Here is a 24,532-nt window from a genome sequence, read left to right on the forward strand (position 1 = left end):
TTCCATCACTCTCCTAATAAGTCGACCATTGATTTAATCAAGCTCGAAAGCAAAACAGCGTCTTGCGGATATACCGATGGATCACCAATGCACAGCTTCATCGAACAAGCTGCGCTTGCCGAACGGAACAAACACACACTATCATCTCTACGAACGTGCCGTAGATTTGCATTTTACCGCGCTGCGGGAAACATCGCTAGAGAGAATAACTGATAAAATGTCTATTAAAAAAGCCAGAGACAGTATATCCGAGACGATAAAGAGATTTATTTTCATACACGATATAACGTATATATATTACAGCATATCTAACTGATCTAGCTTCATATCGAGCGTTTCGTACAGCAGAAGTCGATTGACTGTCTTTTTGCTGAAAAACAATCTACACTTAACTCATATATGACGAAGAACGTAATCGAGAAAACAAAGAGTTACTCGTTGTATGTTACTTGTTCAAGTGTTTTTCGAAGCTATGTTTTATTGTAATAATATTTTTTTAGTTTTATTGTATGTAATATTTTTAAGTAGCAATTTAGATGACTATAAGAAGATATTTTTTCTAATGCAGGTGAAGCAATATCTGTATGAAACGGAGTTAATGAGTTAGCTTTCTTCACGTTCTAATACATCGTATGCAAATAAAGCTTCGGTATATTTGTGGGTTTAGCTCGTGTTACAGTTACGCTTGACACAGTTAGCCTTAGATGGCATCTAATCGGCTCTCGCCGTATGTTGTACATAGAGATGTCATTGCTTTTGCTATTTCGAGAAACTCGTCGTATTTGATCTTATGTAGCTTTAACATGTAGAAACTGTTGCGCTTGGTTGATACTTATGCATCGAGATATAATTTACATATTTTACAAAAATTCAATTAACGACGATGTTGCTATGTTGTCGTTGATTAGCGTCTCAGCTAATATTCCGTCCAGCGTGGTTCGTCTGATTCGTGTCGTCGGGCGGGTCTGGCTTCAGCGGTCCTTCACGCTGCTTAGACACGCTTAATCGCCCCGAGTAGATCCAGTAGAATTTCAGCTTCTATTTCAGATACCTAGAAGACGGGATCGAGTGTGTGAGGAGCGCATTTGTCAAATACGATAATCAAATTAGTAAATATCGTTACGCTGTTTTCTTGTTCTCTATATATACCCTACATAGCGCTGATGAAAAGTTGCTTACGTTTTGTAATTAATCCCTGACGCGGCAAATTTAGCGGCAAAATTACATTCGATTCTATCGAGGCAGATATATTAGTCATCTTTAAAGAGGCACAGAACGCGGAAAATGAGAAGGGAAATAAATCGTCCTTTTCTCGCAAGGTGGTAGGTTCTTACTTTGCCGCCCAGTCCGTTCTTCCGTGGATGGCTGGCTGTGTGCTTTGTTGGCTGCTGGACGGGATATTTCCTGCCAATCTCCGGGTTCCGTTTGGGTTGAACAGTGTTGGCCCCCGGATACTCCCGCTGCCATAGCTAGCTCCTGTGGGAGATGGCAAAACCCATCACGTATTGGGGGCATGTGAAGAAGCAAAAAACACCCCGAAGGGATTGCTCACTATAAAGAGATGATTTGTTTGGAATAGATACGTTAAATCATATGGCAGTAATAAAACTTTTTTCGTGAGTTTTTTCTAATCCTCTTCATATCTCTTCAATCGTCCCTCCATCTTCGAATGTGCGCGTAGTATAAAATCTATTTGTGCTTTCTTGTCTCACAAACAACTGCGCACAATGCAAATCGAACTATGGACGCTGCTTTGATTACACGTTTTACCTGCCCTATATTGCAGAATAAATTTCAATACTGTCGTACTTTTGTGTAGTTTGCCAGTCAATCTTTCACTCGATAGGTCACACATTATAAACGATCATATGCATTTTACGATTATATAGATTTGTCCAGATTTACGTGTCACTGACGGTTACTTTTATTCTATAATGGTTATACTAGGTGCATATTGGGTTCCATGCCAGTAATAGACATTGGCGATGTCTCGAATTTTACACAGATGATGTACTACCCGGTAAATTAACTGGAAATTCCATTCTTCCTGTATGTACGGCCAACGAAATTTGTAGTTTTTTTTATGTGCTAACTTAAGCAAATGATACGACTTTAAGCCCGTTGTTAAATTACATAATTGGTGTCGCTAATTAGTCATGCGTGATCTACCAACAATTTTTTTGAAGAGGTAGTGCAAGTAGTGCCGGACATAAAACGCAGCTGTGCTATCGAGTTTTCGAAAAATTAGCTATCTTATTCCATGGAAAACTTCTATTTAGCATGGCTAATAAAAGTCGATAGCAATAACAGAAATTAGATCAGTAAGGCTAAGAACAAGGAAAGACCTAACCTATTTTGTGTTACAAAGCAATTACAATTGGGCTGTATAAACAGTGAAATATTATAGATGACTGTTCATTTTAAAAGCATAAGTCTTTTTCTCATACGACAATAGGCATAGCGTGGTGCATCGTTCATATTGTTTATCTGAATCATCGAATTCCACAACATCATAATTTTTTCTATTTTGCTCAAATGTCGAATTGGTGCGCCCAGCGTCTCCATTTAATTAGGGCCGATTCTACGAGCGATACTGGGTGTTTTTTTATCCCATTTTTTCTAGCCCATAACTCACACCATTCAGAACTTACCCTTCTTCCACTAACTTTGCATGTTACTTCAACTTGTCTTTGACACTCGGTCACCCTTTAGACAGTTATACATGTTGAGCGTTCGTTGTATCGCCTATTAGCACATCTGATCGGAACATTTTATGGTGTTCCGCGTGATTTCCAACTGCACATGTTATCTTTTATCTCAGCATGAAGTTATTTTTGTTATCTCTCGATGTAGTCCATCCAAAAGGACAAATGAGTTTAAAAGGCGTCTTTTTCCAAATTGTACTATTATCTAAACCTGTCTTCCTTTTATTAAACGTGGGACCCAAGTATGTGTGCGAATAAGATCTAACGTATATTTAGTCTGATTATAGATGCATCATCCTGGCTGGTGTAATGTGGCTTATTATACTTCGTGTAACTTTTTCGAGGCGTGTCCATATGTGATATATTTATTGTACATGTAATAAATACAAATTCGCTTTTTTCTATAGATTTTATGCGCTGATATATAAAACGTGTCTATTTACGACAAATGTTTGAAAAACTTCTTCTCACAATATAATGCTCTCCCTTTATGTCGAAACGATTAGATCCTGTTATCATCAATCTTCATCAGCATTACTTCCAAGCTTAATAGCTTGATGTTTTTATCCCCTTCTCCAGCTGGAGTAATATACTGTTATATATCTATCGTTGCAAAGCATTACCAATACTAACAGACGTGGAGCAGTCTACAGGACAAAGAAGGCAAGGAAGTTTCTTCGAGGTGATCCTTACCGAGGGATTTATTCATGAGGGAGATGAGCTCTGCATCCTGCAAGAGACTCTCGGTGCTCTGTATGACTTCCATACCGGGAGGTACCATCCGCATGGGGTTTCCACTGTTCTTCCGCTTGACCATGTTCGAGTTGGCTCTTGGCCCCTGGTAAGCCCAGGCCTTTTGACTCTGGCTGTTCCTGTGGGACACGAAGACGATAGGAACGCAGGGCAAATACTCAGGAGAAATTCGCGGTGCAAAAGGGTGCACGACAGAACAAGATAGTTTAGGCCTCAAACGCAATTAGTCTAGACGTACAAGCCTGACAAGCAAGCGCTGATTTACAGAAAACACCAAAGAGGTATCTAGCATGCAGTTAGCCCAGAGATACACCCATTGATCGTGCTTACTGTCGAAATCAGCGGATATCCGATGCGATATTTTTAAAGCTCCAGCTTCAATTACTGGTCAGGACATATCAACCAGTACGGAAGAACATACGTTAATTGTTTCTTGCGCATATACTATCTATAGATCGTTACAATGTAGTAAAGAAACGGCTATTTTCGCTAGCTTAAAAATTGTCGCATTTGTTCCGCAAGAGAAAGTAGAAGGCAACATGTCAGACTGAGTTAGGTTCATCAAACACAATTAATGCTTTGTTGAAAGAAGTTCCAGCCCACCCTGATAACGTGTTTTGGCATAGACCCACACATATACAGATATTGTTTCGAGGAATAGACTGAATTTCGAAAATAATGGTTTTGCATCAAACTCTATCATATACGTTAAGCTGAGGTATAATAACAACGAGATTCACCGATTGATGTCGAAATCGTCATCCGGAGGTTTGTGTATTTCTGAGGTCATCTCATTGATCTTCGACTCGCTGCAATCAACATCCCATTTGATGTTAAACCAAGTCTTCGACTGAGGTTTTAGCTCAAAACTGCCGTTCTCCAGATCCTGTCGGAAGTCAAAAAAAAGGTGGGGATAAATTCTATGTTTCTGCTAAAAGCTTGACAGTTATTTAGCCGCGGTGCATATTACTATCGAAGTCATGTCTAGAAATGGCTGAGTTATTAGTGTCAAATAAATTTGTTATGAATATCCATTGAAGGTACCTGTAACAAACGTCTATCGGCGAACTCCTGGTAGGACCGAGCCATCGCCGATCTTTGCTGTTGTTTCATTTGCTGGTTCAGCGAATACATAGGCCCCACTCGAGGCCCTTCTCGAAAATACGGATACCGTAGTGCCTGTAATCGTGATATTGCATGTGTAATCTGAATGACAGGCTGTTTATTTAAACCGAGCAATCTCGCCTCTTTATATGAATGGGGAACTGCGCTTCTCGCAAAGCATAGCATTAGACTCAGGTCTCGCGTGCTATTTGACAGTATTCGAAGCATCGGTCGTCAAAATTGTAAAAGACAGTAAAACAAGCGGACCGTTTTTAGATAGTTTACGTGCTAGGTTTAGGCGAAATTAGGTAAATAGTTTTGAAGGCCTGAACCCTGCAAGCGTCACTATTTCCATAATGGAGAATGCTCCCAGTGACACGGTGAGGACGAAATTCGAATGCAATACGACTAGGAAATATAATAGTCATAGTCAGGCTAGTCAAACGCAACTCCACAAACCTAAAACCTCAAGCGATTAAAAAAGAACTTCACATCGGCTTCGAATAGACCTTCCGGTTTGCAGTCCGCTACCCTAACGGGTGCCTCATCCACTGGTTCTCGTTGATGACGATACTTACTAGGGTAAGTCGTATGTCCTTGACAGTCGTCGGAATAGTGGTCATGAAAATATGACTTTACATTGGAATGAGCATTTTGTGTAATATAGCTTTTAAGAATCACAACTCGAAAATTGAACGCGACGTTATTTCAGTGCAAGGTTTTGTAGGATTTCTTTTAGGAGAACTCAAGATTGAAACCTTTGATGTATCATTATTTTTTCAAGGTTTGGCAGCGTATTGAAGAGGATCGAGACATTCCTTCCATAAGATACTTTCTCACCAAGTTTAGCAAACCGCATGTGGAAATCGATGACTCTTAACGGATGGTAGATATTCTGCCCCCAGAAATTTTTCAGGACGCTCTCAGTCATACTAAAGACTTTGAAATAACTGTAGGATCCATGTGCACGCTTGCTGCAGATTTTCCTATTATAAACGATAATTGCATTGTTCAATATGGCAAATGGTAGGGCGTAGGTAATCATTTGCTAGAAGCCTACAAGCCAGCTCAAATGAGAGGTGAGCCTGCAAACGTGTTTCTTGATCGATACTGCATATAAGGTTAGAATAATCAACAACTCATAGTTACGTTCCCCTTGAGTTGGATGACGTCTATGCCCGCCTGTTAGGCATGCGAACACGTGATTCATTACCCTATTTTGCTTCGTCAGCACGTTAGTTCTGCAAATATATTGGACGCGAAGAACGGTGTTACCTGTGCTAAGCAATCAAGCTAGAATGAAGTTACTTTTTGAATAAAATGGCGTTACTATTAGGATAGAACAGCGGGGATTGCTCCTAATTATATTGATTACAAGAACGAATATCATAATTAATTAGGCTGGTAGTTAGGCATGTTTTATAGAAGAGTCAATCATATGTACTTAGGATCAGGTCAGTAGAGATAATTTGGCACCAAATTAATTCAATCATTACGTCGAAATAAACTGGTAAGTTAGAAAAGAGCCTGTGAGCACTTTTTTTTTTATTAAACCAGTAATTTACTTCTAGGTTAAGAACGGTACTGACAAATACGTTTCTAGAAGAGAGTAGCCCTCGAAGCTGGCAGGCCATCAGGCAGTCACAGGGTCTCAAGTATGCTCCCTTACACTCAAGATTAAAATTACCTGTATCTAGGACACTTACGGCAGTACCAGTTGGACGTCTTGATGGATTCCAGCTGAGCATATCCCTCAAGAGAGTAATACCTTCCGTGCTACAGTTTGGTACGAGGCTTTCTAGACTCATTTCGGTAAATTGAGGAAAACGGAAGTTCATGCCGGCTGCCAAAGTGTAACCTTCCGGCCATTCACGTTTATCGGGCGTTCCCAGTACAGAGCAGATTCTGGAAAATAGCATATATAACAAAAAAATGTATTTTATTTCTACGTCATCGAGATGTCAACAATAACAGCGACAGCAGCAAAATGGTAACGCCTTATATCTAGTAATAGGTAATAAAATTTCAATATTAGTCAAGTCAGATGGGCATGTAAGCGTGTTGCGTGATTAAAAAAGAAGCAGTTGACTGTAAATGTGGGTCACCGCCAAACCTGCAGGAAAGCACTCGTTGTACAATGTATTCAATTGCTAAACACAAAAATAGCGAACTAACCTGAAGATTTGGTCAATTTCTGAACGACCAGGAAAGAGCGGCTGTAGCGTGTACAGTTCTGAAAAAATGCACCCCACAGCCCAGATATCAATTGGCGATGAGTAGTTGGTGGAACGAAGTAGAATTTCTGGGGCCCGATACCATCTGAAACAACAAATATTCCCCCAGCTAATTATGCGCTTCAGCGAAAGTGCTCCGTGTACAGCTAGTTAATCCTGATGCGTACAGATATAAACATGATGCACAGTTTTACGAGATCAAATTTAGAACACTGCCAGAAATTTCCTTCCAGGCAGTGTTTTCTGGAAGCAAACACCTAATATGGAAACGTTCAATAATCATTCATCAACAATCAAATTTCGATCAGAGCGAACTAAAGATGCGGTCGGCATTGTATTTCCTACTACTGTCACACATGCGTTTCCATTCAATGAAATAATCCGATATTCTTATCTAAGTCACTGACATCATTACATCAGTCTTGTCCAATATTAAGATCGAATCCTGAACTATGATAGGCATTACATTGTAGATATGAGGTTACCCAGCGTGAATTGCCTGCGCTTCCTAATTACCAAAACGAAGGACATTATTTCGGACTACTTTCTCTTACTTACCATAATGTATATGCCAGTAGTTTGTCGGACTTTGTCCGCCATACATTGTCTAAGAATCTCCTCAGCGTGCTAAATTACATCAATGGGGCGACGAAAGAACGGAAGTCCGAAAGCAAATTGACATTCATTTAGCTTCTCTTTTACTAAATAGGTCTACAATGGACGCTAATGGTATTTTGCTGTCCTAGTCTAGTTTATCAAGTTAGGGCTATATTAAATACTTCCCCATGTCGGGAACAATTGAATCAAACCGAAAAAGAACTTCCATTTCAATGCATTAAATGACGTTAACAACTTTATGAGATGCGCTTCTCAGTAATATTATTATGTTTAGTATTACGCGGCTTTTGCTATTCACCACGTGACGACTCTGACCCTCGTATCTCAATTGCGCATTGTCCAATGTCATCCCTCTAATAGGGAGCTTTCAAACAGGCTTGTATCGATATTATATAGAACTCAGGTTTTGTTGATTTGTCAAAGTTATGATCCTCTGAGTATCGCTTCCTGCTGCGTCTTTTTTGCTCTTCCCTTGCTTTACGTCATTCTGGCCTTGACTAGAGTCACCATGGCAAACAGCGACTCTAACACGGCCTCGAGACAACTATATGCCCGAGGCAAGGCTGTTTACTACCCCCTCAGCCGACAGTTAGCCCTTCTTACCGATATAACACGCGCCGGGACTGCCAGACTGTTATAGCGTTGCATTTGTACAAGGTCAGCTTTCATCGATTAGCTCAATGTGTTTGTGCCACTCAAATTCAAAACAGATAGCGAACTCGGCCGTCATGGTGGACCTTTCGGCTCTCAGGGGTGGCTGTTAGTGAGGCGCAAAATCGCAGAACTTTAAACTTTTAAATGCTAAAGCTAGTAAATAATATGATGGATCAAAGATAGGAGAGTTCTTGTGCTTCAGGCTGGTGACGCATAGTTAGTTTTGGTTATAGTGGTTGGATATGTATGATGAAGTGTATTTTTCTGAGTGTATTACCAATCGATTGTAAACGTCTGCATCTGGAACGTTTAACGGCAGTAAAGTTAGTGTATTGCTTACTTGTAGCTTAGTTTGTTATTACTGAACAATAGCAAACCTAGTAATTGCAGTTGGGACAGTCCGGGCATAAGTTGTCCACGTACTTGCTGCTGCAGCTCGCAGATTGGTTAGAGGTACTATATATATATATATATATATATATATATGAGAGAGAGAAAGAGAGAGAGAGAGAGAGAGAGGAAATACCAAAATGCTAATTGGCCCGGCAGCTTTGTTGTTAAAGATTGTTAAGCTTACCAAATTGTAGATGGTTGAATTGTTTTAATAGGGACAAGTGGTATCTTTGTCTTCCTATGACCTGTTGAGTGTATCTAGCCTTTGATGATGCAACTACGATACAGAAGGGAACATCGAATGGAATAATGGTCAACTGTAGGATATTTTTCGATATTGTTTCAAAGCAATGAAAATGGAAAAGAAGTTAAAAATCGATAGGCTACATTCGCTGCCATATATGATGGCATTATACGATGGAGCTATTGATATAACGGTGAGTACCAGCCGTATACCGTGTATACCACTGCTCAGATTACTAGTACTATAAACAATAATCATAGTAACATAACAAACTGATTAGTCAAAAATCTACTTAAGGATTTATCTTTTTTCAGTATCAAACTATCTGTAGTGATATTTTATTTGTAATTAACAGATACATGCAAAATCACTATTGAGACGTCATCATAATAACTACAAACAGTCCTGCACAATGTGCTCCACTGGAAGTAAGTGTTTCGATAAAAGAAAGTTTCAATGTCCACTTTGCACAGAATGAATTACCTTGTGGATACATAATCAGTATATGGCGGTCGGGACCGAATCTCTCGGGCGAGTCCAAAGTCAGCTATCTTGATTACATCGGGACCCATGCACAATAGGTTCTCCGGTTTGATGTCCCGATGGAAAAATCCATGTTTATGCATAAACGCCAAACCCTGGAATATCTGCTGGACGATATTTCGTATCACCGACTCAGGAAAAGGCTTTTCTCTGCAAAGCAATGGGTTTTAATGCGCTTGCTGTTCTTTATTTTATATCTTCGTCTGGCCATGAGCGTCTTCGAAATTTAGCATCGTACCAATAGACATAGCTAAGTCTACTTTCTAGGTTGGCTTGGACTACGTTTCACAAACCCGCTGTCATTCTTCGAGCACGATGAGAAATGATAACCTTGAATTTTCAAGGTCGTCCCGTCAGTTTTAGAAAAACCCGGAAAATTTACACTCATAGCAAACGGTAAATCCGAACGAAGCTGAAGACTCCAAAAAAAAAAAAAAAAGATATAGACTGAGAGTTTATAATGAACCTCATCGACCTAGTGATTTAGTTGAATATAGTCCTACAGAGAAACATTGGGTCGTTGTTATGTTTAGCTTATACTTGGTTTTCTCTATTTACTGTTTGTATGCCGACGATGCCTCTAGCGTCATTCAGAAGCATGCGCGTAATACAGTCTAAAGCGAGCTAAAAAGCCTACCTGTCTTTAATAAGTTGGTAGAGATTTTGTTTCATGTACTCGAACACAAAGTACAACGTATTGTCCTCGCGAATGACCTCCTTCAGTTTAATCAGGTTTGTGTGGCTTAACTTTTGCAGTGACTGGAAGTGACCAATAGGGTGACTTTGATTAACAATGTAGAATATTAGGTAAAGTCTGACGGAACATTGATCGATGATTGACGAAAGATTGATGTCTCTCAAAAAGCATCAATCCTTTACTTCCTTCCAGCTACTCCTACTTATGAAAATCAATCAACTATAAAAACTGGAAAATATTTAGATGAACATCAACGTGCTAGCTCTGTTATTACGAATTAATCGATATATATTTCCCCAAAGAACTGAAGTCTAGCTGGAAAACGCAGGAAACCAAAGTTTACCTGATCGTAAGGTTCGTAAGTTGTAATATGTCTATAATAGAATAGGATATAAAATGACAGTGTATTCGATCTAATGGCCACACGATAGGCTGCGGAGGTGTCGGCCAACAGCCGATTATGGAGCACAGTTTCGTAATCTATTATAGAATAGCAGCGTATGCATTCACGTCATAACTAGGATCAACTGGTATTATTGACATGGTTCAACTTTACAGTTAGCGAATCCGCAGGTTACAGACTAAACAAGTTTTCGTCGTAACTACGTGCTTCACTACAGGAACTTCTGCGGTACGGAAAAACCTATCTAAGTGGATTTGTAGATACACCAACAACAAATTGTTATTCAGATTAACACACTGTCCATTAAAATATCTGTATCGTTGCACTGGGTGGCAGATAGGGCTGAATCCATGAATCAAGAGATGGACAAGATTATTGCTTATTTACTGTATTTCGTTTATAACTTGAAATATGTATGAATCGGTTTTGCCCGAAATTTTGTCCGTGGAGCGTCAGCACCCCCTTGCGGAAATAATGAAATCGACGACAGGTTTCAGCGAAACCTCCAACTACTGGTGCCCATAGTAGTGTTTGTCTGCGGAACTTTTGGACACGTGATGGTTTAGGTTCGAATGCCGGCCTAGATACACTTTGTTTCATGGCTGAAAGGATCAGCCGTTTAGGCTAACGCTTAACGGCTTAAGTAATGGACGTAAACCACGCATACAAATGGTTCCGACGCGATAATTGAATCCAGACGACGTTGTGCGGCGTGCTCATAACGCTGATTTCGTATATTTTATCTGGTCCAAGTACTCGTTCGGTGATATAACTGAAAATATCGTCAAATCTCAGCGTTCAAAAATATTGACGAACTATAGTGATTCTATGGGCGATCTAAAAATAAATAAATAAAACCGTATATCCGTCTAGCATTATAGTGATTTGGAAACTGTTAGCTCCTTATCTCGATTTCACATGCAACAAAGATTTACGCCACTATAATCTGTATATTGATGATTCATTCTTAAAGTTTATTATATTACTATGATTAGGCTCATTACATTAGAAATGTACAATCATTTACGGCATCTTAAATTTTAATGGTAAGATTGAACCTCTACCATTGATTGAACCAGCTGAGCCTCTACTCGCAGTGAGGAAATGCTGGCCGTCGATCGATTCGGGGTGTCAATAATTCCAAAATGGTCAACAGAAACGGGGCTCATCCAGAAACAGTGACTAGGAACGAGCTTCTGTCAGAAAGAGCTTAAATCTATTCGAGGCGTCATTAAAGAGTAGGTGGTACACAATACTATTAGATGTTCATAATATGTCTTCTTCGCTTTACTTGCCCTAACTACCTTCATATAATATATAACAAACGACAGTAGTAAACAACAGTTATATACGGCCTACCGGAAGCTTTACTTGATGTCTATGATTTATGCTGATAGTTTTCTAATGTAGTGCGCAAAGGCTAATCTTCCTACATGTCGCTCGCAGTATATATACTTCACAATAAGTGAACTTCCCACTAGTTTGCGCCTATAAGACAATATTCCTTCTAACTACGTATTCCTTTAGTAGCTATCATTATCATACGTACATATCGCCGGAAGTTGACAATGGCAAGACCCCGGGTTCATGAGCAGGGTCAGCACCATCAACACCCGAGGACAAGTCCCGTCCCTGATTCATTTATTCGAAATGAACTTGGCCAGCTTCAGTCGATAACTGTTAGCAACAGTATTAGTTCAATTCGCCATTAAAATGGGCTGCCGTCTCAAAAGTTTTAATTGTTCCAACAGTCAGTCAAGACATAGTGCGCGAAGTTACCGAACACGGCTGGTGTTGTTATGTGTCAGTTCTATCCGGCTGATCCGGCTGTGTTATTAGGATGGTTACTGTGATACCACAGTGGTACAATCTTGGTACGACGAACTCGTAGCGCTGTTGGACAGCGGAGCCGACAGAGATTTCGCAAGATGGATGGCTGCATGTAACAAACCTGGCTGTTAAACACAAATACGGCAATACGGGGAACGTCCTGCGCGGAAGTTATGTAACTTCGCTCATGCGAAGTTTGGCGTCTCCGATTAGGAACAATTTAGAAACTCCGGCTGAGAAGAAGAATCGATGCAAACCTTAATATTTTCAATTGGCTAAGCAATTTCGACTCTACCATCAATGAGGGTTTAACGTATTCACCACAGTTTTAACTTTTTTTACAAACTTGTTCTTAAAGTTACAAATGTTTGTCAATAAACTAAAGAAGGTAAGTGTTATGAAATTATATTCATGTTTCATTTAGACGGTTTTCACTGATAACAAGGTTTCGGTAAACGTTTCGATGCTAGTTATGAAGTCATTCACTCTCTCGCAAGCGTCAACAAGCACAGATGAGAGTCGCGGGTTTGACCGCTTGTATCAATGGCGACAACGATTGTCTTTTATTGAACGCTATATAGACTAATCATATATAAAAACGTATATAGTCGGTATTCCTTCAGATAGCCTTACTGCTAAATACGCATCGATATCTTGGAGTCGAGTCCTGTAATGTATTCTAACGGTATGATCTAAATAGTGATAATCTTGTCCTTTCTGAATGCGGCGTAGGGCTCAACGTTACAGACAAAATAACCACAGTCATACATATTGTAGTGCAAAATGTAGTTTGGTATAGGCATAAATTAAATTTCGCCTACTAGTGAAGTAATCGAAGCATGAAACCGCTGCTTATGGGGCATTTTTGCAGGCTGTTTGTAATAAGCGAAGACTACAGGTTGCATTTTCTCGAAGCCCTCACTTCTTCGTCGTGAGACATTGCCTCGCACCGGTCGTTCACGTGCCCAATTTATTAGCTCACAGCTGATGTTATCAACGACACTGGTTAATGGCTGATAGAATGGAATCGAATTCGTATGTAAGGGCGGACGGTAATCCGCAAGCATAGACAACAAGAGCAACAACGTAAATGTCGCTGAACGGATCTGACGATGAATTACTGTAATCAAGCGATCGTGTGATGACACAATAAGAGATGCAGTTAGGTATGCGCCTTTGAAAGGAATAACACTGACTTATCATCTCGCTACTATAAAAGATGGCATCGTATTTAACGATGATCGACCTTTTCCTTCACGGTCATGGCTAGCACACGAAGCAATGCTTTCTTAACTGACGAAGACAACGACAACAACAACAACAGCAACAAACCATTTCAATGTACAACTATCTGTAGTAATACTTTTTTCGACTGTAAGTTCGTAGTTCTTCTGCTATGCCGTGTAAGTTTCGCTCACTCAGGTGCTATCTATGCAACTACTAATATATATAACAATTTAAATGCCAAACGTAACTTTACTGATGTCGGTTATTACAAAAGGTGTAGATACGTCTGCAAGTAACGTACATACAAGCCGCTATAAGACTGTGTAGAGCATAGCGATGGCTTACCTTGACTTCGCGAAGGTTCATACATTCCTCCCATGAATAGTACTTTTTCTTCATTCTGGAAATTGAATTGGAGTGTTCAGTTTCTTTCTTAAAAGCTTTCACTCTGTATGTGTAATGTATTAGGAGACAAATATTTCATTTGTGCTAAAAACATGGGCTGGTGTTGGCATACATGGAAGATTCCCCTGAATAATTTACTAATTAATCCAGTTGTACCTAATCTCGTCTGAGGCAAAACAAAACTTTAACAGCATTGGTCAGAGTGTGACCAAGTTCTACGTAGAGCTCCGTGTCCCTCATGCTGTGACCTGTGTGAGAGAGCTGTGGGTAGAATTCAATCGGTTCAGAAATGCACCAGTGTAAAAGATTGGATAAAAATAACGTTTAGCGCATATCCGCAGGAGTACAGCTTCTCTAGAAACGAAAGGGGGTCGTAAAACAGTAAAAGGCATATTTTTATTGCACATAACTGAAAAATAGGCTGTTTTCCTGAAAACGCTATGTCAATGGGCCGGAAAAAGCTGGCAAATAAAACCAATTATTGATTGACAGAAATCTACATATACTAATGAACGTTAGCAAGTCAATCTATAAAGCCGAGTTTGAAATCCAGCACTCAACTATTCCGTCCGTTAGATTCATCTTACCGTGGGCCGTATAAGAACTATTATTAGAGGCGGCTAACAAAGGGAAGCAGTTAATAAGGGCATGAGCATTTCTATTAGGTGATAGTTTTAATTCTCAGATTTTTAAAATTGTCTTCGGCATGATTTCTGAAAACGTTCGCAGTCTCGTACAACATTGACATTAAATCAGGCCTTTACGGGACCTATTTCCGAAGATCTTCGGGTACTCACTTTTTAATAGCAACCTTGTCACCAGTCTGCTCGGAGATCGCGAGATGCACAGAACCAAATGTGCCGTCGCCAACCTGATGCAGGATGCGATAGCGTTTCATATCGCCCGCTTGGGTTATAGGCGTAGAACGTGCCGTGGGAGATGGTGTCAATGAGGTCGGCGTCAAGGAAGCCGGCGTCTTCGCGAATGTCCCCGCCGTCAAATCTACCTCACCACTATCTACCGTCATAGTGACTGATATCCTTTTGCTGATAATGTTTATAGAACTACCCGAACTTTACAGATCGTTTAGAATTAGTGATAGAAAAGGACAGTTCGTGTTTTAGAAGCTGTACAGGTGTGCGTCACTCCTGCAGACGGGGCCCCGGAAACCCTGTTGGCCAATAATCTCAAGCTGTGCAACTCATTCGTGAATGTGTTCGTGTTCAAGATGTTCCATGGTAATTTACGGTGCTAGATATCCTGTTGTTAAGTGGCACGTAATCTTTATTTCTGCTGTCTATCTGTTTGTTTTAGTGTCGATTATTGCTGAAATCGGAGGTGCATTGGACCGGCTTAGGGAGGTTTTTGGCCTGTTTTAGAGAGAAGAAACTCCTCGTCGTCTTTAGTTCACACTCACTGTTTGATGGCGACTTTCTCGCCCGTATCAAGTCTTTGACCGAGTAGGACAGTCCCATAGGTACCGTCTCCAAGCGCCGAAAGCGTGGCGTACCGGTTCATATTGCAGAGGTCTTCGTCAGGGATGAACGACTCGCCACTTTCGCTGGCCTCATCCACGTCCTCGTATGGATACGGCCTTCGTCTAGGCCTCGCTGAAAGCCACTCGTCCGAAGCCAGCACGGACATTCCGTGAAGGCACCAACGGAGACTAGCTACCGTATTAGCATACAATTATAAGAGACTGGACACGCTATGGAGTCAACATGCGTGGCCGCGCTTAATCACTTCGAGTATTCCGGGTCTTCCCTAACGGCGTTCGAGAGCAGAATATTTTTAGTGGTTCTGCCCAGTAATCTGGTATTTTTTTGTTTTAAATCCTCTCTATAATCTTGTTACGTCTCAATGAGCCATTTTTCAACAGTTAGGACATTAGTTCGTTCCGTCGGTACGTATAGGATAAGCGAATCTTGTTTGCCTGAAAGGGACAAAAACGTAGTAGCTTTTTTTATTGGCACTTAAGTAGAGGTAGTTTTCTTTTTATTGGGGATAGCTGTTGCAAGCAATTTATCATAGGACACAAGCTACGAAAAGGCGGGGAGACAGATAGGGTACACGGTAGGCACCGTGTTTAAATGGAGTCCTGATAACAATCTTTGGTGAACGCCTAAATTGATTCGTCCTTTCGCTCTCATGTAGAGCAACTCTATGTCATTTGTCGTTTTTTAATCTTTCGTTAGCTCGATTGATTGTATTTACACATGTTCAGATCCGTCCTGAGTATACATCACTACGTAACCGTTGCAACGTTATGGCAAAGGAAACGATTGTCTGGACAATGCACGTTAAAGCGTTTGAACCGTACGCGGGAAGTCTACAACCTAATAGCAGTGTTTGACGAGATAGAATGGAGCAACGATAAGTTTCTTGGGACTAAGCCTAATTCTACCCTTTTTGAACCAAATTCTAACTTAGATCTACAGTTAAGAAAAAGTTTTATATTTGGAAAAAAGGTAGAAACAAGATTTATCTTAGCTAGAAACCCATTTTTTTCAAAGGTCTCATATAGATTCTGTTATAGTAAATACTACTGCAATAAACATGCTGTACAAAAGCTCCGCCATGTGGCAGTTAATATGGCTAATATAATAATTGTATGCTATCTTGCGTCTTGTATTCTCGTCTTGAAGTAACACCACTGCAGACGTTCCTGTTGTCCGTTATGAATAACTTAAATTCTTTAACTACGTATACATGTCTGATATTATATTTTGCTCTCATTGATTAGGCCTGTATTGTTTTATATGATCAATCCTGGTTGAAGCTCCTAAATTAATCAAATAGGTCGCGCGGCATAAAAATATACCTTTACCCATCGCTGTCATAATGCGAAACATAGTCTAGCTATTTAGACTAACTCAGAATCAAGCTGAGTAAATAGTGCATGACATGTTATAATACCGCGGACCTTTTGATAAGTCGGCATTTGACAGACCGTAATATTATTTATCAAGATAATGGCTTCATATTTTGATCCATGCAAACCGTAAGCTTGTAACCACAAAAACCAGCATCTTGATATAAATAACGAATGGGTGTTCAGTGAAAAGGTCTCGCCTGCGCGGCTCATAAAAAGCATTCACGTTAGCTGATTACGTAATACCAATAAGTTCAATGTCAGTTCTATCGATCGAACGTATCCAGTTGGCAAAGAATCTTTCCTAGAATAGGTTCGACTACACATGTTGAGGTCTGCAACTGTTGTTTCCTAAATGGATCCTTCATTAACTTCTAGAAGTTCAGTATTATAGGTAACTTAAATACAAACCCATTAAAATATTATGCCGATCGTATTATACTTTTTTTTTTGTTTTCGAAATTTTGATAGTTTTAGTTTAGATTTTAGGACTCTTGGGTTAGTCTAAGTTACCTCTACTTAGATTTCTTAATTTTCTTAATTTATTCTTAATTAATTTACCCTGAATAAATAAGCTATATAACGTTTAACATGTGAATCTCAATATGTGCCTTTACACTAATTTTGGCATTCTTTATATACATTATATTTTAACATACTTTATATACATTTTCAAGCAGATTGGTGGAGCAAAGTGGTCAATTGAGATTTCCTACAAAACTTTATTATGCATAAAAAAATGAATTATCATATTTACAGAATACTTTTTAACTTCTTAACATGAGGATCCATTGGCTATGACCCGAATCGGTAAAACACCTTTGGTACCCTGTGCTGTATGCAATTAGTCCGGATTTTATATTTCATGCTTTGAACAGTCAGTTTCAAAATGTTATACGCCACTGGACGAGAAACTAAAAGTTGTCGATAATATAAATTTGTTGAAAGTTTGCATTACCGGCAATCAAAATCAGGTAAACGCATGTAGACATCCAACATGGCACATAAGTTGGATGTCTACATGCGTCCACTGAGCTGCCTGCACAATGAGTTCTGCTTTTTCAACTTAAATAATTTGCGATGATTTGGTCCTTTTCAGGTGTTTTTCTATGTAAAAGAACAGAATATAATTGGTTAAAATTCAGTGCTTCGAATTACAAAATTAAAAGGAAACATATAGAAATTAATACTAATACAGTTCGATGACAGTTCTGAGGAAAACAAATTACTAAAATGAGGCTTTCAAGGAGAGTAACGTAATGAGAGCTTTCTGTAGACAAGCTCGTAGGTCTGTGTGGTCATCTGTTGCTCTACCGTTGTATACTACCGAACTGGCAAATAGAAAAAGAATCCTTTTAGAGCAAGCCGAATCATTAATCTATATAAAAAAAATTGGCAATTATACATTTTTTGTAAACATCTTTTACTTATACAACGTAAACTCACGTAGACTATTTTTATGCACAACAAGCAATTTTAATAAGCGCACGGTCCTGAGGCAACCGTACGCAGGGACACCCTTACTGAAAAACTTAAAGCGATAAGAAAATATTACGTTGCTTAATATTATACTACCACGGCCACTTATCGCCCTTTGACGTCAATACTGAACTAGTTCAAAGACAAACGTCGAACCCAAACAGCTACACGCATGGCCGCGAACGAGGCCTGCAACAAATAAGAGCACCAACCACAACAGTCGCTAATAGAGAAGGCGACACACACACCTACGAGATAGACGAACTACCCTATCACCGCCTTCATTAATTCACGTTGGGGTGAAACGGGACTAGCAGAGCGTCGTCACGGGCGCTCCGGGCATTTGACCAACCCCTCGAGGTTGACGTGAATACAGAAAAACTGAGTTTCCCACCCCCGGAAGTGATGGTGAGGGAACGAGAGTGACGCCGACAATAATATTGGCCCTTACAACCAAGAAGTGGGTCTCCATGGCGTTCATCGCAGAGCCCCATTTTTCGATCTTTGCTCCTACTCCTGGTCCACAGCTTAGTCTAGCTTCGCTTCGCTGGCCGCTCGTCGAGTTGTGGCCAACATCCTGCATTCTACACGTCGATAAGGGAGGAACTCTTTTTGCGTGCTACTATACCTCATAGGCATACCCCATTCGCCTAGTCGTTCAGCCACCCATAAGGCCTAGATTTTTGTGCTAAACAGGGGTTAGAATTATCTGGGTCCATCTAAAATGTCTTGTATTCCAGAAAAACAAGATTGGCCTAAAGATATTATACCATCTATTTTGTATAGAGGAACAGTGTTTAGTAAGTTTCAAACTTACTATATTCGATTACTAAATTAAGAACAGGTGGTACACATGCTGATGAAGCTTCAGATTGGTTAGTATTCCAGACGTGTTCAGTAAAAATCGCCGAGTGAGCTGTAGCTGACATCGACATTTAGGCTACTTCCGGGTCCGTGGCTACCCAGCTGAAAACATCTATGACTCAGTTACACGTCAGCTAATGTTAGTTGGCAGGTTTTTGCTATAGGTGCAGCACTGAACCCAGGACCCGCTCATTCATCGGATTTAGAAACCTCACATGTCCAAAACCTTGTTCTGAGCAGAGAAAACTTGGTTGTTTACTCGTATGTCTTGTAAACTCCATAGCCTTTCATGTATATGATAGATTTAATAAATACATATGTGTGACCTCAAACAACGTTGTCCTGAGTCTGATCGTCGAAGATCGCAAAGGTTAAGGACTTGTAACGGACTCGGCATGACCACCGGGCAATATCCGCAACAGTATTGTTTTTGGGGGAGATACGAGGTCGCATATACGAAAATCGAGTCACGCTACGTGTAGAAACACGATCCCGCTCAGTAAGGTGTTTCCAACATTTGCTAGTTGTGTTCTTATGAGGCTACATTCGATAAGGTGACATTGGTTGCCGATGTGGTGCTTAGACTGGGTCAATTGTACGCTTTTTCTTTTGTTTCGCAGCCTAAGGTTTTCGTTACACCGTGATGTGACTACATTATGCGCCCACTAGTATCTTGACGTATGCTGCAATTGATTCTGGTTTTAATGCGTGTATTTTTTGGAAACATAAGTATGCCTCATCATTATGCATACTGCTATGATCTATTAAAATATATCACTTCAGGCCAAACTGTCAAACGTTTAAGTTTATTGGATCGTTCAGATGTTCAGTTATATTTGAAAGGTGAGTACTTGAAATCCCTAGATCAGCTCATGGTCAGTGATAAACTGACCTAAATAAATAAACAGTGGGAAAATATGATATATTTGCTTGTAGGATTTTCGATTGTCGGAGGGGGCTACCTTATCGTCAGGAATCTATAGTGTAAGTTCTGGATGGAGCTTATTCGTCATTAGAGGAGCAAATATCTAGCACACTCGGTTAATGAATTTAATGACAATATCTACAATAATGGTGGCTGAAATTAGGCGCTCGCCTTTTTTAGCCCCCTCGACGTTCTATATACAGTAATGTAAATAACAAATACATTGCAGTTCATCCGAATTTTGAAAAGGATTTACATAGGCCATACCCGGAAGCTACCTCTGTCATTACAAGGATCTATTAAAGTCGGACAAATATAGCGAAACTTTGAGCATCGCATTGAACAGTAGTCACCGAAGTTGCCATACGAACTAATGGCATCCACTGTTCTTCTATGCCATTATAACATTATGGCCCCCTTTTCTGTGCGTTAAAGGTGAAATATATATGCTTATTCACGTATTGTTTACTTGTTTTTATATATGTCAGGCTTCGATTTCCATGCGCCCCGAGAGACTCATATAAGATGCAGGTGCTTCTATGTTTTGCAACAAACCACCTTTATTAAACCCAAATTAGATTCAAACTAACTTACTTGTAACTTCCACTTCCGATACAAAATTGGTCATTTGGTTATTAAGTGGCGCCAATCCCGCTATCAGCATAACCACGCTTCATAAAAACCTTAAATATGATTGCGTCCTCTGTAGGTCTATTGGATACCCTAGTCACACCATATTGCTTTCCTGGGAGCGACCCGCGAGTACAACTCCAACTGGCGTTCCAGCAACCTCTACCGTTGACAAGAAGCGGCCCATCACTCAAAGCAGGCCTAACCTGAGATGAACAATAAATTTTAATAGCACGTTTAATGTGTAACATATTGGAAACAAATTAACTTTAGCATAATTTTTTTTTATGATAGGCTAATAATGTACAAAATATATATATAATAAAGGTGAAGAGTTCCGCTACTGTGCGAGATTCGAAAAGCACTCTGCCGGTAGAATAGTCTGAAGGCCAACGAAAGTGCTAGCCAATCGTATAAAAAAATGTTTCAGATTAAGGTTATGATTAATATTCAGGTAGTTCCGATTCCTATACAATAAAGTGTGTCCATACAATGTCAGACTGTGAAGATATCCTTATTACACATACTATTCCCAACGATTATCGAGAATATCTACTGCAATTTATAGGTATTTTAATATAGTTTCGAAATAAGTACTCCTATAGAGCTGTTGTTTTCGCAAATATTCTACAAACACCATGTCATGGCGCGCATAGTACAACTATCAGTCAGGTTACTACCCAGTATAATCCGTGTTGAAAGGCTGTTGCACCATCTTCTACCGAAAGGTCTTATTGGTTATATCAGTATTAACTGGAACAAAACCAGGTCTGCACATACTTTTCAAGCTCATACAGTATTAGTATAAACTGAAATAAACATATATTCATGCTCTATGCTTGGTGTAGGAAAAAAATTTGGTCTTTTACGAAGTAAGACACCTGAAGATTAGAAAGAAGTTAATTTGCATATTTGAAACACTGTAGTCCGACCGCAGAAGGACAACGTAAACGAAGCCAAATGATAGTTGAATTGGCTGAGCGTGATAAAAGTGGTACGCTCAGTAAGTTTAGTAAGTGGAATGGCACGTTTGCTAAACCGGCTGGGTGAGCATGTCATCATGTTCTGGAACACAAACTTACGACCGTTTTACAATATCAGTTTGACATAAAAGTTATAACGGACGGAGACGTAAGGGAGCTGGAACCTAAATATTTCGTGTTTTACGTCTGTTGCTCCCGTTAAGCATTGCTTCCGATGCCTGGATCCCAGCGCGAAACGAAATGTATGAATACGTGTGGTTTCGGACCCAGACGCTCGTGAATTTCCTAAACTGGTACGTTAACATCATTTCATCACGGGAATGAAAAAGCGAGCATCTAATAAGCTTCCCATGGCAGATTGGCTTGCTGTCGTCGCAAGGAAGCGCTCAACGATACGAATCAAGCGTCTAAAACCCTGAACTGAAGCCGTGACCAAAGCAAACGGTTGTTATGTTCTATTTTATTGGTACACATAAAACATGTCATGGATGTATATATTTGAATGATAACGTCAATCATGTCGTCATTTATGCCGAACACGCCGCACATCTGAGGTGCTGCTCTAGAAAAAGATGGTGCTTAGTTTCAACATAGTGCGGATGACGTATGCTGCGGTAATTGCAGATGCCGCCGTCCGATATACATGGCACAGTCTGATTTAAAGTCGAATCGGGTTAATTGTACGCAGGGCGAAGTATATGCCAAATGGCAATTACGTCCGTTAAGGCTGAATCAAATATTGTTTCAACAACTAAGCAGATGCCTTATTTGTAGGCACTTGTAGTTAAGAAATGACCAAGTCATTATAATGAAATGTATAGTGCAATCGAACCCCATATAATAAAAAAGGATTCCTGTGCTATCGATGCGCGTCTGGAGTCCTATGGGTAGCAGTCGATATCGTCAGTGCCCCAGATTGACATACGGTACATAAATAGGTAGTTAGACTTTCCCAGCGTCAGCCGTGTTCCTTTTGCAAATATGTTTTTGTTTTGACTAGAATTTCCTAATGGCAACATCTAGAGATCATAGGTACATTTTTTGTAGTATTATTGATCGTATTTTGCATACGACAGAAGTGTTTAAATAGTAACTTCGAATTTATTTACAGAGTCAAAAATGTGTGGGTTTAAAACTTCCATGCTAACTTATCGGCCTTTTAGGTTCGATGAAACCAATCAGCTTTGCTGACACTTGTGCAGCAGGAACAAACGGTCAGATACAGGTTAATTTAGGTATTATAACGTAACTATTAAAATAACATGCCACTCAGAGCTAGCTCAGCGAACATACGTTGTCAAGCATCTAGGCGAAGTAATTCCGGCTGGTATGTTTGTCTCTGGTAAAAATTATAACGACCAGGACTGCATCTGTATCTAGCTTTAAGGCTATGCGGTTTTGTTTCACTGTGACATCAGGAACAAAACAATGGATCTTCCATTCAGTATAGGATATAGGTCTGGCAATGTATTGAAAAACGTAGAGATCGTTCCTAAGATGACTTACGGTGCCTTCATATTATGTCTCAGTCTCTCTGAACGAGCAATCGTTGAAATAGGCATTCGTGAGAGATTTCATGAGCAGTGAATAAACCCGGTTTATATCTACGACCTACAATTGGAACTGTTAACGGCGGCTGGTTGCTACCACGCTTTGGTCCCAAAGGAGCAGTATCAATAGAAAGTGGCGTACTGCCCACAAATGAAAATCTTCTACGATGATATGATACATAATTAATTGAGCTATCGTGAGCCGAGTCGTTAATTTCTCTTACGCTGAACATTTAATAGCGCCCATAAGCCGGCTGGTGAACAGAAACTGATTAAAAAGATCTTGCGCCCACGTTATACACCGCAGGCAATAGTCGATTATGCCAACATATATTTTCGCCAATCATTTCAACGGTAGTTGATTGTTGATAAAAACAATTCTTCGATTGTACGGTCACAGCCTATTTTTAAATTTCTGGGTTTGTCCATATCATCTCTTGGGCAACGACACTAAACCAACTTGAACACATTCGATTGATAACTTATCCCAGAGCCTCATTCAAGGGAAATAAAACACCGTGGCTGTTTATTGCCATTTGACCCAGCTAAGTTTACCTCGCATTGTGCATACACGCCCTGATTCATACTTCGTTTCGGACTTGCGATACAGCTGTTGCACGCAAAGTTCGTAGGCATACGATACTCGTAAAGGTCGTTTGCTGGATCCTAGTCATTGCATCAGCGCGCGACATAACCTAACGCTGGTCCTTTACGGTCGTTCTGACAACATTGTCGAATTACAGTTTATCTGGGAATTATTCAATGCCATTATTACAAAGTAGGTGTATTAATATAGGCGACCCTGTCGTTTTTTTTTTTACCTGTACTACATATATTGAAGCAAACTTTTTTGAACAAGCTGAACATACCTGAACTTTGAATCGCATTCGTTCAAACACTACTATCCTATACGATACACTCCAATTGTAAGCGGAAGGGATTAATAAATCGCAAAACCGTTTTATTGGAACGGGTTCTACCATTAACGGTACTTCGTCCATGCACGTCAAAGTTATCAACACGAAAGATTCAGGCTTAACCAAGGTTACTTTTGCTCAGACTTCTGGAGCTTTAAGGCTCACCGGCAACTCTAGAGGTGCTTGGACACTAGGTCTGGGTGCGCACTTTCGATTCTTGCGTGCTTCGCAGCCACCATCACTCGGACAGACTCCTTTGTCGGCAAGCCTTCACGCGTTACGTAGTGTTGTTCTGTCGCCATGACTACCCCACTAGATTCAGATTGTCGAGCCTGCGTCCTTTGCCAAACAGGAAAGGGGCAGGAACGCTCTAAAGGCAGTACATCACAAAAGCTGTACTCCAGCGAAACGCATTGTACTGACATTTGTCGTGGCACTGTCGGCTGCGCGATTGATTGGCCATAGACTTTTAATGACTAGTCATGTATTCGGTGAAGGATAG

The 24,532-nt window shown here is 40.1% G+C and overlaps 1 protein-coding gene across 2 annotated transcripts; it reads right to left on the bottom strand.

Annotated features, from left to right (window-relative positions):
- Positions 1 to 247: 247 nt before the first annotated feature.
- On the bottom strand, positions 248 to 24,284 carry LOC111267566 (serine/threonine-protein kinase ICK). 2 transcript variants are annotated; one of them, XM_022845855.2, is made up of 12 exons: positions 23,983 to 24,284; positions 15,228 to 15,743; positions 13,751 to 13,805; positions 9,886 to 10,007; positions 9,189 to 9,398; positions 6,738 to 6,881; positions 6,269 to 6,467; positions 4,503 to 4,637; positions 4,199 to 4,344; positions 3,399 to 3,577; positions 1,335 to 1,476; positions 248 to 1,051 (listed from the first exon to the last, which is right to left on the bottom strand). In XM_022845855.2, the coding sequence occupies exons 2-12, from the start codon at positions 15,452 to 15,454 to the stop codon at positions 1,039 to 1,041; spliced, it is 1,572 nt and encodes a 523-aa protein (XP_022701590.1). In that variant the 5' UTR covers positions 15,455 to 15,743; positions 23,983 to 24,284; the 3' UTR covers positions 248 to 1,038. The 2 variants fall into 2 exon arrangements, with proteins under 2 accessions (XP_022701590.1, XP_022701589.1); XM_022845854.2 differs by lacking the exon at positions 23,983 to 24,284 and having other exon boundaries at positions 14,608 to 15,329.
- Positions 24,285 to 24,532: the final 248 nt, after the last annotated feature.

This window comes from Varroa jacobsoni, unplaced genomic scaffold (genome assembly GCF_002532875.2).
Source record: "Varroa jacobsoni isolate VJ856 unplaced genomic scaffold, vjacob_1.0 scaffold_1200, whole genome shotgun sequence".
NCBI classification, from domain to species: domain Eukaryota; kingdom Metazoa; phylum Arthropoda; class Arachnida; order Mesostigmata; family Varroidae; genus Varroa; species Varroa jacobsoni.

Coding starts and splice junctions, on each gene's coding strand:
- LOC111267566 (XM_022845854.2), bottom strand. CDS start 14,837: ATGACGGTAGATAGTGGTGAGGTAGATTTGACGGCGGGGACATTCGCG. Junction 13,806..14,607: donor GACAAGGTTGCTATTAAAAA/GTGAGTACCCGA, acceptor TTCAATTTCCAG/AATGAAGAAAAAGTACTATT. Junction 6,882..9,188: donor ACTGATTATGTATCCACAAG/GTAATTCATTCT, acceptor TTGTTGTTTCAG/ATGGTATCGGGCCCCAGAAA.